This window comes from Chiloscyllium plagiosum, chromosome 8, assembly GCF_004010195.1.
Source record: "Chiloscyllium plagiosum isolate BGI_BamShark_2017 chromosome 8, ASM401019v2, whole genome shotgun sequence".
Lineage (NCBI taxonomy): Eukaryota > Metazoa > Chordata > Chondrichthyes > Orectolobiformes > Hemiscylliidae > Chiloscyllium > Chiloscyllium plagiosum.
The window spans coordinates 104,541,457-104,558,298 of record NC_057717.1 but is presented as its reverse complement, the minus strand read 5'-3'; the positions used below and the strand labels follow the sequence as shown (position 1 = coordinate 104,558,298).

Genomic DNA, 16,842 nt, shown 5'->3' with positions numbered 1-16,842 from the left:
CAATGTTTACATTGGACCACAATGGCAATGATGTGGAGGTGTCGGTGTTGGACTGGGGTGAACAAGGTCAGAAGTCACACGACACCGGGTTATAGTCCAACAGGTTTATTTGAAATCACAAGCTTTCACAGCGCTGCTCCTTTGTCAGTATTCATAGTTGGACTCAGACAGTCATTGAGCTGGAGACCAGGTTCTAGACACTATGGCACATCAGGGAGGGGGAAATTGTCTGGATGTGTTGTACCAAGAGGCAACCACATCGCTTAGGATGGGGTCTTCTGATTTGATAAGTGGTCAGGGAAAGGAGTGTGTGAAACTGCTACCCGAGCAGCAAAGGGGACCACCAGGAAAGAGTTTCAGCCTTTGGAATTGTTCAACAATTTGTGATTCTTTCACCAAGTTTGGATGTGGGTTGGGGCTGCAGGGCAGTTGAGCTAACTCAACATGGCACTGTGGTAGAGGAATCCATTTATGTGAGGGGAGGGAAAAGGACTGTAATGGTTGTAGGGCAAGCTATGTTGAGGGGGATTGACACTATTCTCTGCAGCAAGGAGTGAAACTTCAAATGGTTGTGTTGCTTGCCTGGTGCCAGGGTTTGGAACATCTACTCAGTTCTGGTGAAGAACTTGCAGTGGGAAGGGTAGGATGCTGTCATTGTTCTCCATGTAGATACCAACGACATAAGTAGGATAGAGAAACAGGTTCTGCATAGTTAGTAATGAGGAGCCAAGTACCAAATCTACAGAGAAGGCTAGAGGCTCAAATAATAAAACAATATAACTAAAGACTCTGTCCCTAAGTGCACAATGCATTTAAAGCAACATATATGAACTGATGGAATAAAACACAGGAAATAACATCACCGAAGGAAATGACATCACCAACCCAAAGAAACCCAAACATATAAATAGAAAGCAGGAAGTTTCAGCATTGATTTGCATAAAGTCCACTGAAGATGTTACCGAGTAAGGTAATGAAACGTCTGGAAAAGAACCTTTCAGCTCAGCGAGCAAACCTACATCCAAAACCTCAACCTCAGCTAAAATTCTTCTCAAAACTCCTGCTTTCAATTTATATGTTTGGGTTTCTTTGGGTTGGTGATATTATTTCCTGGGGTGATGTCATTTCCTGATCTTTTTTTCTCTCACAAAACTACATGACCCTCTCTCAGTAGTATCCTTCCATACAGATAAGGAAAACGTGAGGACTGCAGATGCTGGAGATCAGAGCTGAAAATGTGTTGCTGGAAAAGCGCAGCAGGTCAGGCAGCATCCAAGGAGCAGGATAATCGACGTTTCGGGCATGAGCCCTTTCCTGAAAAAGGATGCTGCCTGACCTGCTGCGCTTTTCCAGCAACACATTTTCAGCTCATACAGATCAGGAAGGACACCACTTCGACTGGGACAACACATCCATCCTAGGACAAGCCAAACAGAGACACGCACGAGAATTCCTAGAAGCATGGCATTCCAACCGGAACTCTATTAACAAACACATCTTCCGCCCTCGAGAGGGGAAAAAAGAACAGGAAATAACATCCCACAGGAAATGATGTCACCAACCCAAACATATAAATATAAAGCAGGTATCATGGACAGTGCTTCATCTGAGGACCACTGAAGATGTTACCTAGTAGGATGACAAAATATCTGGAAATGAACCTTCCAGCTCAGTGAACAAACCTACATCCAGAGAAAACTAAGACAGCTGCCTTTGCGGATGATGTTTATCGATTACTCCGTCTTACAGCTCCTTCCACCCTGCTGTAGTTTTACAGGTGCTTCCTGTATTCACAGATTTTTGTTTTGAATTGCGCTGTTTTAGAGATGGTAATGCCCACCTCTGGAGTAGGAGGGTCTTGGGGCTTGAACCCAGGTCTCCTATCTGAGAGGCCGGGACACTACCACTGCACCATAAGAACCCTCCCATCCCTATTTTAACGTATTTTTATGATCAACCTGTTCAGAGATATTGTTACACCCCTCTGGAGCAGGTGGGATTTGAACCTGGGCCTTGTAGTTCAGAGGTAGGGAAACACTGTGCCACAAGAGGTCCCTATCATCCATATATTGTACTCAACCATGACATCACCACAGGAAGTGATATCACCAACCCAAACATAGAAATAGAAAGCAGGAATCATCAGCAGTGCTTCGCCCAGAGGGCCAATGAAGATGTTACCCAGTATGGTGACGAAACATCTGGAAATGAACCTTCCAGCTCAGTGAGCAAACCTACATCCAAAACCTCAACCTGAGCTACAAATCTTCTCAAAACCCACTGTGCTCAAACAATTAATGGCTACCATCTGTTTCTCTTAACCGTAAATAAAGGCATTAACAATCTCGATTATTTTATTAACCAGCCGTTAACAATGGGAGTTTTGGTATACATGCAATGGGGAGGATTCTTGTGGTAATGGCCCTACCTCTGGACAGGTTGATTGGAAAATACGTGATGGGTTGTGTTTGAAGATAATGCAGATAAGTAAGAGAATGTCATTGGTTAATCCAAAACTGTTGGCTGAGTCGCAAACAAAGGCTGCAGAGCTGTACGTCTGAGTGACAGGAGAGCTTAATTTGATGCTCCCCTTACTAGGGGTGGTAGATGGGGTTTAACTCGATGTGTTTGTTGAGTTATCAACAAACACATTGAGTTAGACCCCATCTACCTTCCCCTGAGAAAAGGAACAATAAGTGACTTCACCACAGGAAATAACATCAGCAAAGGAAATGACATCACCAACCCAAAGAAACCCAAACAAAAAAATAGAAAGCAGGAAGTTTCAGCATTGATTTGCATAAAGTCCACTGAAGATGTTACCTAGTAAGGTAATGAAACGTCTGGAAAAGAACCTTTCAGCTCAGCGAGCAAACCTACATCCAAAACCTCAACCTCAGCTAAAGATCTTCTCAAAACTCAACAAAACAAAGTGAATAAATACAATCTGATTGCAATGACACAGACATAACTGCAGGATGATATGGATCGGAGCCTGAATTTGAAGGCTAAATGACATTTAGGAACAACAGGAAACTAGGAAGAGGAGGAAGAGGTACACTTCTGTTAGTTAATGCTGGTATCAACAGGTTACAGCAAACAGGGTGAGGAGCTTGGGTAAAAGCATGCCGAAGGTTGCAACTCTTGCACCGATCAGGTTATTCCAGTCATTTGGTTCATCTCCAGCACCACTTCATGTTTAATTTTTGGTAATTATCTCTCTGCCTCATTTATCCAGATTATAGGCCATCCCTTTACTTGTTATTCAGCCATTGACACTTTACTCACACCATCTTGACACTTTTGATCACCTGCACTCACACCAATTGTATGATCTTTTGATCTCTCTGCCTATAAATTTTGTGTCAGTGTGCTTCTCTCTCACTTGACCTGGCGAAGGGGTTACGCTCTGAACGCTTGTGGTTTCGAATCAACCTGTTGGACTATACACCGATGCTGTGTGACTTCTGGTTATTATTAAAGACATTATTCCAGGTCACTTCGAGAAAAGGCAAGGTAATCAGTCAGAGTCAACATGGTTTTCTGAAGGGGAGATCATATCATGAGGGGCATGGATAGGATAACTAGACAAGGTATTTTCTCTGAGGTGGGGGATTCTAGAACTAGACAACATAGGTTTAGGCTGAGGGGGGAAAGATTTAAAAGGGAAACTTTTTCACACAGAGGGTGGTGTGTGTATGGAATGAGCTGCCAGAGGAAGTGCTGGAGGCTGGTAAAATTATAACATTTAAAAAGGCATTTGGATGGGTACATGAATAGGAAAGGTTTAGAGGGATATGGGCCAAGTGCTGGCAAATGGGACTAGATTAATTTAGGATATCTGATCGGCATAGACGAGTTGGACCAAAGGGCCTGTTCCCATGCTGTCCATCTCTATGACTCTAAGTTATTGCAGTCCTTTGAAGAAACTATATACTGTGGATACATGGGAACAGCTGGATGTAGTGCACTTCGACTTCCAGATGGCATTAATAAGGTGCTACAAATGTTAAGGAAAATAAAATGCATAGTGTTGGGGATAATGTATTAGCGTTGGTGGAAGATTAGTTAGCTAACAGCAAACAGAGTAGGCAAAAATAGGTATTTTATGGTCAGCACAATGTGAGTGGTATGCCACAGGGATCAGTGATGGGGCCGCAATTTCAGATTCTCACCTACCCTGATAATCTCAGACTCCTTTGTTAGTCAAACATATATTTCAGGCACAATATTCAGTGCCTGTGTCTCCACTGCTTTCTGGGGAAGGAAGTTCCAAAGACTCAAAATGAAAGACCCTTTTTATTTCAACAATGCTCCTTAAGTCTGTCCTGAAACATCCATCCATCATCCAGCGTCCCAGTCCCTTTCAGGATGTAGTATGCCTCAACAAGATCTCATTTTTCTAAACTCCAATAGGAACAGGCCCAGCCGATCCAACCTTTCTTCATAAGGTAACAGCTCATCCCAGCATTCAGTCATGTGAGCTTTCTCTGAATTGCTTCTAACACGTTTACACCCTTAATTAAATAACAAGTCCAAAATCACACACAGTACTCTAGGTATGGTCTCACCAATACCCTTTTGAGCTGTCATACATCTTTACTTTTATATTCCATTCCCTTGCAATGTTCCATCTTCCCCCTCTTGCTGCATCTGTTTGTTGTAATTCATGTACCAAATCAGCCAGATTCCTCTGTACCTCAGAGTTCTGTCATCTCACTCTATTTAAATATTATACACTGCTTTTTTATCCTCCTGATGAAGTATTTTCTTGCAAGTCTCACTCTAGAAATCTGAGCACAAATTCTCAACAGTCACTCTCAGGAATTGAGGGTGTGAGAAGCACTACATTAATGCAAGACTTTATTTTTTTTAAAAAAAGGCACCTAAGAAGCTGATGCCTTTTTCTCCACTGACTCCTCGGACATAGAGAATGTCCTCACACCCTAGGGTACGGAGTCATGGAAACCCTGGGAATTTGTCGTCAGATGATGGGTTGTCCCACAGGAAGAGAGACAGATAGCCAGCTCGATTTCCAACAGAGCCCACTGAGCCTTGTGCTTGAGAAAAGGAAGAAATGGATAAATGGGAATCTGTCAGGTGGGACTAGACTGGGTTGGGATATCTGGTCAGCATGGACAAGTTGGACCGAAGGGTCTGTTTTCACGCTGTACATCTATGACTCTATTTATAACATGGAAATATCTGAACTGCCTCCATTTTGAGAGTAAGGTGTTTTGGAATATTACAGAAAAGGGAGAAAATGAAGGGCCACATTGTTTTTCCTTCCACTTACTGTTGCCCAGAACAAAGCAATTCCAGTCACCTGTCTTGAGCATCAAATTAAGCTCTCCTGTCACTCAGACGTACAGCTCTGTAGCCTTTGTTTGCAACTCAGCCAACAGTTTTGGATTAACCAATGACATTCTCTTACTTTGGGCATCTATCTGCATTATCTTCAAACACAACCCATCACATATTTTCCAATCAACCTGTCCAGAGGTAGGGCCATTACCACAAGAATCCTCCCTATTGCATGTATACCAAAACTCCCATTGTTAACGGCTGGTTAATAAAATAATCGAGATTGTTAATGCCTTTATTTACGGTTAAGAGAAACCGGTGGTAGCCATTAATTGTTTGAGAAGATTTGTAGCTCAGGTTGAGGTTTTGGATGTAGGTTTGCTCACTGAGCTGGAAGGTTCATTTCCAGATGTTTCGTCACCATACTGGGTAACATCTTCATTGGCCCTCTGGACGAAGCACTGCTGATGATTCCTGCTTTCTATTTCTATGTTTGGGTTGGTGATATCACTTCCTGTGGTGATGTCATGTTTGAGTACAATATATGGATGGTAGGGACCTCTTGTGGCACAGTGTTAGTTTCCCTACCTCTGAACTACAAGGCCCAGGTTCAAATCCCACCTGCTCCAGAGGGGTGTAACAATATCTCTGAACAGGTTGATCATAAAAATACGTTAAAATAGGGATGGGAGGGTTCTTATGGTGCAGTGGTAGTGTCCCGGCCTCTCAGATAGGAGACCTGGGTTCAAGCCCCAAGACCCTCCTACTCCAGAGGTGGGCATTACCATCTCTAAAACAGCGCAATTCAAAACAAAAATCTGTGAATACAGGAAGCACCTGTAAAATTACAGCAGGGTGGAAGGAGCTGTAAGACGGAGTAATCGATAAACATCATCCGCAAAGGCAGTTTTCTCTGGATGTAGGTTTGTTCACTGAGCTGGAAGGTTCATTTCCAGACATTTTGTCACCCTACTAGGTAAAATCTTCAGTGGGCCTCAGATGAAGCACTGTCCATGATACCTGCTTTATATTTATATGTTTGGGTTGGTGACATTATTTCCTGTGGGATGTCATTTCCGGTGGGGATGTCATTTCCTGTTCTTTTTTCCCTTCTCGAGGGCGGAAGATGTGTTTGTTAATAGAGTTCCGGTTGGAATGCCATGCTTCTAGGAATTCTCGTGCGTGTCTCTGTTTGGCTTGTCCTAGGATGGATGTGTTGTCCCAGTCGAAGTAGTGTCCTTTCTGATCTGTATGAGCTGAAAATGTGTTGCTGGAAAAGCGCAGCAGGTCAGGCAGCATCCTTTTTCAGGAAAGGGCTCATGCCCGAAACATCGATTATCCTGCTCCTTGGATGCTGCCTGACCTGCTGCGCTTTTCCAGCAACACATTTTCAGCTCTGATCTCCAGCATCTGCAGTCCTCACGTTTTCCTTATCTGTATGTAAGGATACTAGTGAGAGAGGGTCATGTTGTTTTGTGAGAGAAAAAAAGAACAGGAAATGGCATCACCCCAGGAAATAATATCACCAACCCAAAGAAACGCAAACATATAAATTGAAAGCTGGAATCATGTACAGTGCTTCGCCTGAGGCTCACTGAAGATGTTACCTCGTATGGTGATGAAACGTCTGGAAATAAACCTTCCAGCTCAGCGAACAAACCTACATCCAGAACCTCAACCTGAGCTACAAATTTTCTCAAAACTCATGTCTTAACTTTCTGTCTCACTGATGGTTTGGATCAAATCGACATCCAGTACATGTGCACCAAATGCTCCCCACCGCGTGTGCATCAAACAGCTCATGTCAGGCAGTTACATACCTTGAGCAAGTTCTGCACTGGACATCAGGAACAAACACTCTCCTGATGATATAGGAAATACTGAGCTTCTCCATTTTACAGCTGACCTGAAAATTCTACCCATTCCTCTGGGGGAGATGATATAGGAGACTCAAATTCTGGGAGATGACATGGAAGACAATGTTTCCGATAAGAGTAGCAGCTTTTGGATGTAATTCTGAAATGGAGCTGGCTTACCTGGTGACCCAACATTCATCATGCTGTACATAGTGTACATGTTACAGATCTGTCTGTAGTGCTCCTCTGTCATATCGTCGCCAGCTTCTTCCTCCTCATCCTCTTCATTCTGGTAGGAGTTGGGACTGTCACTGGTGTAGGCACTGGATGTGCCAGGGCTGGTGCGGTCTGAGGTGCCCTGTGCTCCCGCTGCACAGACCTGCTGCCGACTGGCAGGGGCTCCGTGTGAAACCCGAGCCAGTTTGGAAGCAGCACCCCCATTCCCTTCCCCCCGCTGGCCGCTCTCCCACAGGCGCTTGCCGATGGGAGTGAACTGCACAGTGTCCAAGTCAGCCTGCTCTGTCTTGACACGTGATACTAGCGAGAGGGGGGTGGCTGCCAGCGAGCGCGAGACCTGGGCAGGACTCGGGGGCTCTGAGGGTGTCTCCTCCACGTGGAGGCCTTGGGAGTCGCACCGCGGCGAGCTGACCTTCAGGCAGAACTCTGTCTCCTTGTCCATTATCTGCTGGATCTGGAGGAAGCCGGCTGTGTACATCAGGAGGAACTGGTCACCCATATTCATGCTGAGCCGGCCGGTGTAACAGAACGCCAGGATCTGCTGGAAGGACTGTGGTTGGACTGCTGTGGGAAGCTCAAAGCTGGTGCAGTTGTTGGAACTGAACAGGTCACGGAAGTAGGAACTACTTGCTGCCAGGACTGCACGATGTGCCTTGAAAGCTTGTCCCTTGACAACGATGGAAACATCACAGTACAGGCCCTGGAGTCGCTGGTCATTTAGAGATTCCAGGATATTATTCCCAAAGTTCGGAATCTCCATTTGCAGGGTCTGAGCCATGGTACCCACTCAGCACACTGCAGTATCTGCTAGTATAGAAGAGGAGACAAATGCATTAGCATTGATATGCTTAACGTGTAGCATTTCACCTGCAAAGTTCAGTCTGACACACTCACTCAGGGCTAAATGGTTGTGGGTTTAGCTCCTACTCAAGAAATTTGAGCACAGAATCGAGGCAGACCCACTTTGTGCAGTGCACATCTGAATGAATGAAATAGGAGCACAGACTGACCATTTGGCCCCTTGAGCCTGTTCTGTCATTCAATAAGACCATGACCAGTCTTTCTCCTGGTGAACAAGAATCTATCCACCTCTCTCTTCAAAATATTCAATGACTCCACCTTCTGAGGCAGAGAGTTCCAAAGATATAGAATCCCTTGTGTGTGTGTGTGTGTGTGTGAGTGTGAGTGTGAGTGTGAGAGAGAGAGAGAGAGAAAGTACCTCTAAATATCTGTCCTCAACGGGTGACCTCTAGTCTTAAGACAGCATGCCCTAATTCTGGACTGACTCACAACACAAAATATCCTTTCCGCATCCACCTTGCCAAGACCGTTCAGGACCTCACATACTTCAACCTAGTCACCCCCCCTCACTCTTTCAGACTCCAGTGGAAGTGAGCCCAGTCTGTCCAAACAATCATTTGAGGTATCCATCTTGTAAATCTACTCTGCACCACCTCCAATGTATTTACATTCTTCCCTAATTAAAAGAGACCAAAACTGCCCAAAATTCGAGATCTGGTCTGACCAATGCTCTGAATAACTAAAGAATCACATCTTTACTTTCATATTTAATTTGTTTCAGAATCATTGATAGAATTTCATTCACTTCGTAATTACATGCTGTAACTGCATATCAATGTTGTGTGACTAGTGAACAAGAACAATTTCCACTGTACCTCAGATTTCAAGTTTAGTTCTCCAAGTAACTCACACACTGCTTTTTTATTCTTCCTTCTGAAGTGAATATCTTCACATTTTCCCACATTACACTCCATCTGCTAAATCCTTGCCACTCACTCCTTAGAATCCCTACCGTGTGGAAACAGACCATTCAGCCCAACACGTCCATACCAACCTTCCGAACAGCATCCGACCCAGACCCATCGCCTTACCCTTTCTCTGTATTTCCCATGGTTAATGCAACTAGCCTACACATCCCTAAACACTTTGGGCAATCCGCCTAACCTGTACATAATTGTACTGGGGAGGGAACTGGAGCACCCGGAAGAAACCCAGGCAGACACAGGGAGAATATTCAAACTCCACAGAGTCACCCAAAGGTGGAACTGAACCCAGGGCGACATGGTGGCTCAGTGGTTAGCACTGCTGCCTCACAGATCCAGGGTCCTGGGTTTGATTCCAGCCTCAGGCGAATGTCTGCGTGGAGTTTGCACATTCTCTCCATGTCTGCGTGGGTTTCCTCTGGGTGCTTCGGTTTCCTCCCACAGTCCAAAGATGTGCAAATTAGATGAATTGGCCATGCTAAATTGCCCATAGTGTTCAAGGATTTGCAGGTTAAGTACATTAGACAGGGATAAATGTAGAATAATAGGGGAGGGATGGGTCTGGGTGGGTTACTCTTCGGAGGCGTTGGTCTGGACTTGTGGCGCTGAAGAGCCTGTTTCCACACGGTAGGATTCTATATAAAAAAAACCCAGCTCCCTAGTAATGTGGGGCAGCAGCGCTAACCACTGAGCCACTGCGCTGACTAGTAATACCCAATCTTTCTATATGGGGTGCCACACTGTCAGAGGTGATACCTTGGATGAGGGCCCTGCCTACCTATCACTGAAATAACTGCTGGTTATCATATTACTGTTTGGGTAGTCTCACTGTGCAGGAACACATGGCTGGGTTTTAAATGAAGGCTTTACAAACACCAGCCACATCTTGGAAAAGGATGAACAAAATCCCTGTTCTTTCTTCAGGATTTCACATCCCTCAGAATTATTGAACTCGAATAAGCAGCTTTAACTGGATATTTAACTCATTGCTATTTGTGAACTCGAGTGCTTTGCTTTCCCATGTAGCAACACTATTGCAAAAAAAAATTAGCCTCATTGGTTGCAAATTTTGATGGCCTGAGAACAAGGCTCTATGTGAATGAAAACATGCTGCTCTTTATAGAGAGATTCTGGTGGTTTCAGAAGCAGATCGGACTGGTAATCACCAAGATTCCACACAGCAGCACTTTCCGCAACAGGATAGCTACACATGGTTCAGGGGCTGGAACCTATTCCCCCCACCTGGGGTAGGTTTCTTCTGGTGCGGGAAATAGACATTTCTTCCCAACAGTGAAAACAAAAATTGCTGGAAATCACAGCGGGTCGGACAGCATTCATGGAGAGAGACTCTTCATCAGAGTCTCTAACAAGCTCGAAATGTTAGCTTGTTCTCTCCCCATGGATGCTGCCTGGTCCACTGTGATTTCCAGCATTTTCTGTTTTCAGCACAGATTCCAGCAACCGCAGTATATTGCTCCTACAGTTCTTTCCAATAACTAATTTCAGACTTCAAGTCTTGTTCACAGGTCACTCCAGCCTGACCATCCAGTTTAGATTAGATTCCCTACAGTGTGGAAACAGGCCCTTCAGTCCAACAAGTCCACACCGACCCTCTGAAGAGCAACCCACCCAGACCCTCCTCCCTCTGACTAATGCACCTAACACTATGGGCAATTTAGCATGGCCAATTCACCTGACCTGCACATCTTTGGACTTAGCACCACTTTAACTCAAAATGACCAATTCCAGACAGACATTTTTTGAGGTAGTGATGGTGGGCATTTCATGAAGATTGGAACTGCTGAATGAACCTCCACGCTTTACATGATTCTCCTGCTCCTCGGATGCTGCCTGGTGTGCTGTGGTTTTCCAGCACCACACTCTCAACACTTCAGCACCAGCCTCGCTCTGTAGGCTCGTGTCTGTGAGCACACTGAAATCAGGCAGCATACAGAGTAATGCAAGGGCACGTGTAGCTGCAGTTTCATTTCCAGTTTGTTCCAGGAGGGCAGAACAGGTTATAACATGGATGAAACTCCTGTTCAAATATCCAGTAAAGCTAGTTTAAAAAACAAATTATTCTGTCTCTGGAATGCTGAAATGGTTTCTCAGGCAATGCGGGTATTCATCAACTCCAGTCTCCAAGTTTCCAGCTTACCTCAGATGGAGGTTAGCAAGGGGTATTCATATAGGACTGGAGTCACATATTGACCAAGGTGGGTAAGACGACATTAGTGAACCAACTGGGTTATTACGACAGTCCCACACCTTAACGCCACTTTTATATTCCAGGTTACTTTTATTTAAGAAAATAAACTCAAATTCCCAACTGCCGTGGTGGGATTACAGTTCATGGTCTTGGATGATTAGTCCAGTTTTTAGGACTGCTGGTCCTGGAACAGATTTTTTTTTTACTATATTTCAATATTGAGGTTAGCGTGATTCTAGTCTTTCCACACATTCTCTAGACTATTAAGAGTCAGGTCAGGAAAGGTTCCACAGGGAGGAAAAATGTTTGCGGTAAAATAAAAGTCTCACCTTGCAGAGAAAGTAAGTTTTGAACTAGTTGTTTTGTAGTATAGAATTTGAGTATTGCTGAAAAAGACAAATTTTGTCAAAGCTGTTTGCTTTGCACTCATCAGGACAATTCGCAAGAATACAAGCTCAGGAGGAAAACCAATAGCTGCCTCCTGTTTTTAAATGGATATGTTAACACACAGGACCCTGCACTCTGCAGACAGAAAGAACACATACAAACACAATGCCCTATTCAACTCAACAAAACAGGCAACAGCCATTCACTGGTTCACGTCTCAGGGCAATGCCTTGTCCAGTTAGATTCAACCTGCCTGGGATAAAATTTAAACAAAGCCTGACTGTTAACTGTCAGTCATCATTAATGGGTGCAATACCTCAACCAATAAGAGTCCACTTGCCAGCCAAAGAGCACTCTCTTCGCGTGTAGTATAAATGGTGGTTTCCCCCTTGAATTGATTTTCTTGCAAAGTGTCCTGATGAGCGCAAGATGAAAACCTCGACAAAATGTGCCTTTTCTCAGCAATGCTCAAGTCTTAATTCTTTTAAAAAATGATCTTGACATTTGATGGTCCTCCCTTTGCTTGGACCTAACTGTAACCTTGTGACTGCAACATCAAACTGAGCAGCAGTGAGGTTGCTGACAGGAAGGTACAAAATCTTCACTCTCAGGTCGGTTGCCATAATGCAGAATGGAAGATTTGAAGTAGCATTTGAAGTCGGATATTAAAAGGTTCTCTCACAGTTTGGAGATTTTCATTTTGTTTGAATTAACTTGTTTGGATACAGTATAACACACCTTGGGGATAGGCGGGATTTGAACCTGTACCTTTGACCCAGAGATAGAGACACCATTACTGTGCCACAAGACCCCTAAGTTTGGAGTTTATTTTTGTCAAAACTCTTGAGGGAATTAAACTGTGGCAGTTAAAAAGCAACATCTTTAATCACATTGAAGCTCTTTAATTATTCACATCCAATGCAGTATCTGCCACCTGCATATTAATATATCAAGTGCTGCAGAAATCAGAATTAAGCCCATAACCTTTAACAGAGTACTGATAAACATAATGAGGAATTATCTCAAATTGTTTTTGCCATGGACAACACAATAATCAGGAGAAAAGTAGGCCATTCAGCCCCTCAAAACTGCTTCACCATTCCAATAGATCATGACTGATCTGATTGTAACCTTACATTCACATTCCTGCCTACCCCCGTTGCTTAACAAGAATTTCTTCACCTCTGCTTTCAAAATAGTTAATGTTTCAGCTTCCATCACCTTTTCAGGAAGGAAGTTCTAAAGACTCTCGTTCTTCAGAGAACTTTTTTGCCTCATTCTGAACCAGTGACCCCTAGTTCTAGATTCTCCCACAAGATAGACTGATTTGATTTATTGTCGTCTCATGTACCGAGAAACAGTGACAAGTGTTGTTTTGTGTGCTCTACAGGAAGATCATACCATACAAAGTGTATCAGGATGGCAGAACAGAGTGTAGAATACAGTGTTACAACCGCAGAGAGACAGAGATCAGAATCAACATTTGACAGGTCCTTTCCAAAGTCTGATAACAGAGACGTTAGAAGCTGTTCTTGAACCTGTTTGTTTTTGTATTCAAACTTTTATATCTTCTGCCTGACGGAAGAGGGTGGAAGAGATTGTAACCGGGGTGAGGGGGGTCTTTGATGATGTTGGATACCTTTCTGGGGCAGATGGAAGTATAGATGGAGTCAATGGACTGGGGCTGTGTTCACAACTCTCTTGCAGTCTTGGGAACAGCAGTAGCCTTACCAGGCCGTGCTGCATCCAGATAGGAAACTTTCTGTGGTGCATCTATAAAAATTGGTAAGAGTCCTTGTGGACACGGTGAATATCCTTAGCCTCCTGAGAAAGGAGAGGCTTTGTTGTGCTTTCTCGATCATTGTGTTGGCATGGGTGGATCCACCCAGTCAAGATCTCTCAGGATCTTCGAGGTTTCAGTCAAGGTACCCCTTACTCATTAGGCAACCCGCTGTTGCAGGTAATCATCTAGTAAAGCTATTATCCACATAAACTGCTCTCTCATTTATCTGGATGTACATACTTAATTTAATTGCAATGTTTTCTCACAGTTAGAGTGGAAATATTATGAAAGTTGCTCAGATGCAACTATGCAACTCAGGACACCAAAATCTGCAGTTTAGAGTCTAATCCTCTCCATCTCAGTTGATCCAGGAACATCACAGGCAAATGTTCTGAATAACAACATGTATGCATGGAGTAATCTCACCCCAAGGGGCTTCATGAATGTGGTGTCAAAGCGACAGGTTAGAACATGTAACTAAAGGTTTGCTTAATGAGGTCTGCCGAAGTCCCTTTGGGATCATATCTCTCACCGCTCCCTTCAGTGATCATATCTCTCGCTTCCCCTTTAAGCGATCAATAATCCGACTCCTTCTTCATCACCTTTCACCTCTTGGGAACCCTGGTCTCTCTCTTTCTCTGATATACGCATCCTTCCCTCATACAGCCCCTTCATCCCCAAACAGTGACCAAGGGATGGAGCTAGTAAGGAATGGCACCATAGCATCAGTAAACTCTCTACCCCACAGCGGATCATCTCACAGAGGCACATTTCTGGATTCAAAATCTGTTTCCATTAAGAAATTTGGTGAAGCCTATAGAGCCATATGAGCCCCACTCCAGAAACTCCACAGTCACATTTCAGGGCTAAAAAAAAAAAATCACACAACACCAGCTTATAGTCCCAACAGGTTTAATTGGAAGCACTACCTTTCGGAGCGCTGCTCCTTCATCTGGTGGTTGTGGAGGACACAATTTATAGCAAAAGGTTACAGTGTAATGTAACTGAAATTATACATCGAAAAATACCTTAATTGTTTGTTAAGTCTCTCATCTGTTAGAATGACCATGTTAGTTTCTCTTCTTTGATACATAAATCTCAAAACTTTTTTTCACTTGAGAATGTAACTTTTTAAAAAAAGGTTTTGTGATTTACGTATGAAAGAAGAGAAACTAACATCGTCATTCTAACAGATGAGAGACATAACAAACAATCAAGGTATTTTTCAATGTATAATTTCAGTTACATTACACTGTAAACTTTTGCTATAAATTCTGTGTCTTACAATTGTGTACTCCATAACCACCTGAAGGAGGAGTAGCACTCTGAAAGCTAGTGCTTCCAATTAAACCTGTTGGGACTATAACCTGGTGTTGGGTGACTTTTAAACTGTGTACACCCAGTCCAACAGCAGCATCTCCAAATGTTTACCTTGAACACTGAGCTGAGTTTATCTGAACCCCACACTAAAGCATTCACTGCCATTTTTGTTGTTGGAATAACCCACTGATATTCACTATCCTTACAGACAGAGACACACGTGATGGAAGTAAAGAGAATGTCAGTAACAGTGAAAATTGAACTCTATTGCATGAGTTGTGGCCTTTAAAGAGGGTTGTGTGGGGAGGGGTGTGGAAAATGGGGGAATGTTAAAAGGAATGAGATAGGGTAAACATAAACACAAGATTATAGATAATCTCCAGTTCAGAAACAATTTCAGAATAACAAGAAAATTGAACGTGGATGTATTAGAGTAGTTTGCCTGCTCTGCTATAGAGACCAATTCAGAAGGAAATTGAAATCAACATAATTACTGAATGTAATTGTCAAGAGGTAAAATAACTGTCATGTCACTCACAAGCTATACAAAGTTTTACATTTTTATAAACTTAACCATGTGAGGTTATTGGTTTAGTGCTGGGGAGACAGAACTGGTATCCAGTGTGGCAGCACTAAGACTCCCAGGCCAACCAAGGTCAGTTAGCTGCAGAGGAAAGGTAGTTGTCTTATACCCCAAAGGTTGTTGGATCTCTACAGTATCTCCAGCCTATAGCTTCATCAAACCATGCTGCCAATTTAGTAGCAATCTGCTGGAGTGTGCCTGTGGCCATGAATAGCTGAATAGAGACTTCCCAGGTCGATTAGAGACTGTAATGCGGACTTTGATCCTGTTGTACTGGGCTGGGTTTGAATAGGAATTTTTGGAGATACACTGTAACACACAAACTAATTTTCCTTTTTTCTGGGAACATTCAAAGCAATCCCAGAGATTGAAACATAGGATTCCATTTTTAAACAAAATTTAATTTTAAAAATCCTACCCTTTGGTATTAAGTAACCTGAACTTGACTGAATCACAATTTTAAAAAAACTTTATCATCAAGAGGTTCCCAAAACCAGAACTGTACTATAAAACACTGCATACAACTTAACTCTCTCAGCAAATGAAGACACAGAATGCAGGCATATTACAAACAAATTGTTTGTGTCTTATTTTGACTAAGCTTGCAGATACACATAATGGACAATCACTTCAAAACACTCTGTCCATGAGTGTTTTGATTATTTCCAGTTACTCCACAAATCACCCAATTCTGACTGAAGTCGGGGGGATGGGGAGGGGGTCATATCCTGACAGCTTAAAGAAAAAACAAGTTTGCCCACCATCATTTTTTCACTGTTTGAAAAAAAACTGATGGAGAACAGGCAGAAGAGTGGGAAGGTGGGATAGGGGGGAAGGGGGAAGGAAGGGTGGGGGTGCTACATAAGTTCTGGAAGTATTTGGGAAGTGGAGCTTGGTCAGCTTGCAGCAGGTTTTTATTTTTTAAGAAAAGTTTTGTGGTTTTTCCCACCACCACCACCTCCTCCTCCCCCATCCCATCCCCCCACAAGATACAATCCTCTCCCCAAATCTCTTTCACTCACACAAAAGGGGCATTAAATCAGGGGGTGATGGGGGGGGGGGGGGGGAGGGGAAGGGAAGAGAGAGAATAAAATAAAAGATAACCCCGCTCAGGGTCTGTCAAAGCTGATCATGGGGAGGCTTTGAGGAGTAACTGGTGCAGCTTGGAGGCCAAAGCCTGTGCTGGAAGCTCACAAACTCACCCCAGTGTCTCTCAATGCTTGCAGCAGCCATTCATTGTCAGGACAGCCAGCGCCTAGCAACCGAGCGCTGAGCGCGCCGATCGGAGTTCACCCCCGCTACCACAGCCAGTCCTCCAGGCTTCGGAGCCAAACGCCGAGCACATCGATCCACCAGCACGTGACCTCCCCTCCCCCGCC

At 43.8% G+C, this 16,842-nt stretch overlaps 1 protein-coding gene across 5 annotated transcripts in view; it reads right to left on the bottom strand.

Moving 5' to 3' along the window:
• The window catches only part of LOC122552289 (nucleus accumbens-associated protein 1-like), a 37,473-nt gene that overhangs the window by 6,934 nt on the left and 13,697 nt on the right, over nucleotides 1-16,842 (bottom strand). For 2 of the 5 annotated variants that reach the window (XM_043694996.1, XM_043695000.1), the window contains exons 1-2: nucleotides 16,666-16,842; nucleotides 7,341-8,201 (exon numbers count right to left, since the gene is read on the bottom strand). In XM_043694996.1, coding sequence (XP_043550931.1) covers nucleotides 7,341-8,175 — 835 coding nt within the window. In that variant the 5' untranslated portion in view covers nucleotides 8,176-8,201; nucleotides 16,666-16,842. Of the gene's footprint in view, nucleotides 1-7,340; nucleotides 8,205-16,665 lie in introns of all 5 variants that reach the window. The other 3 variants (XM_043694997.1, XM_043694999.1, XM_043694998.1) reach the window with 3 other exon arrangements.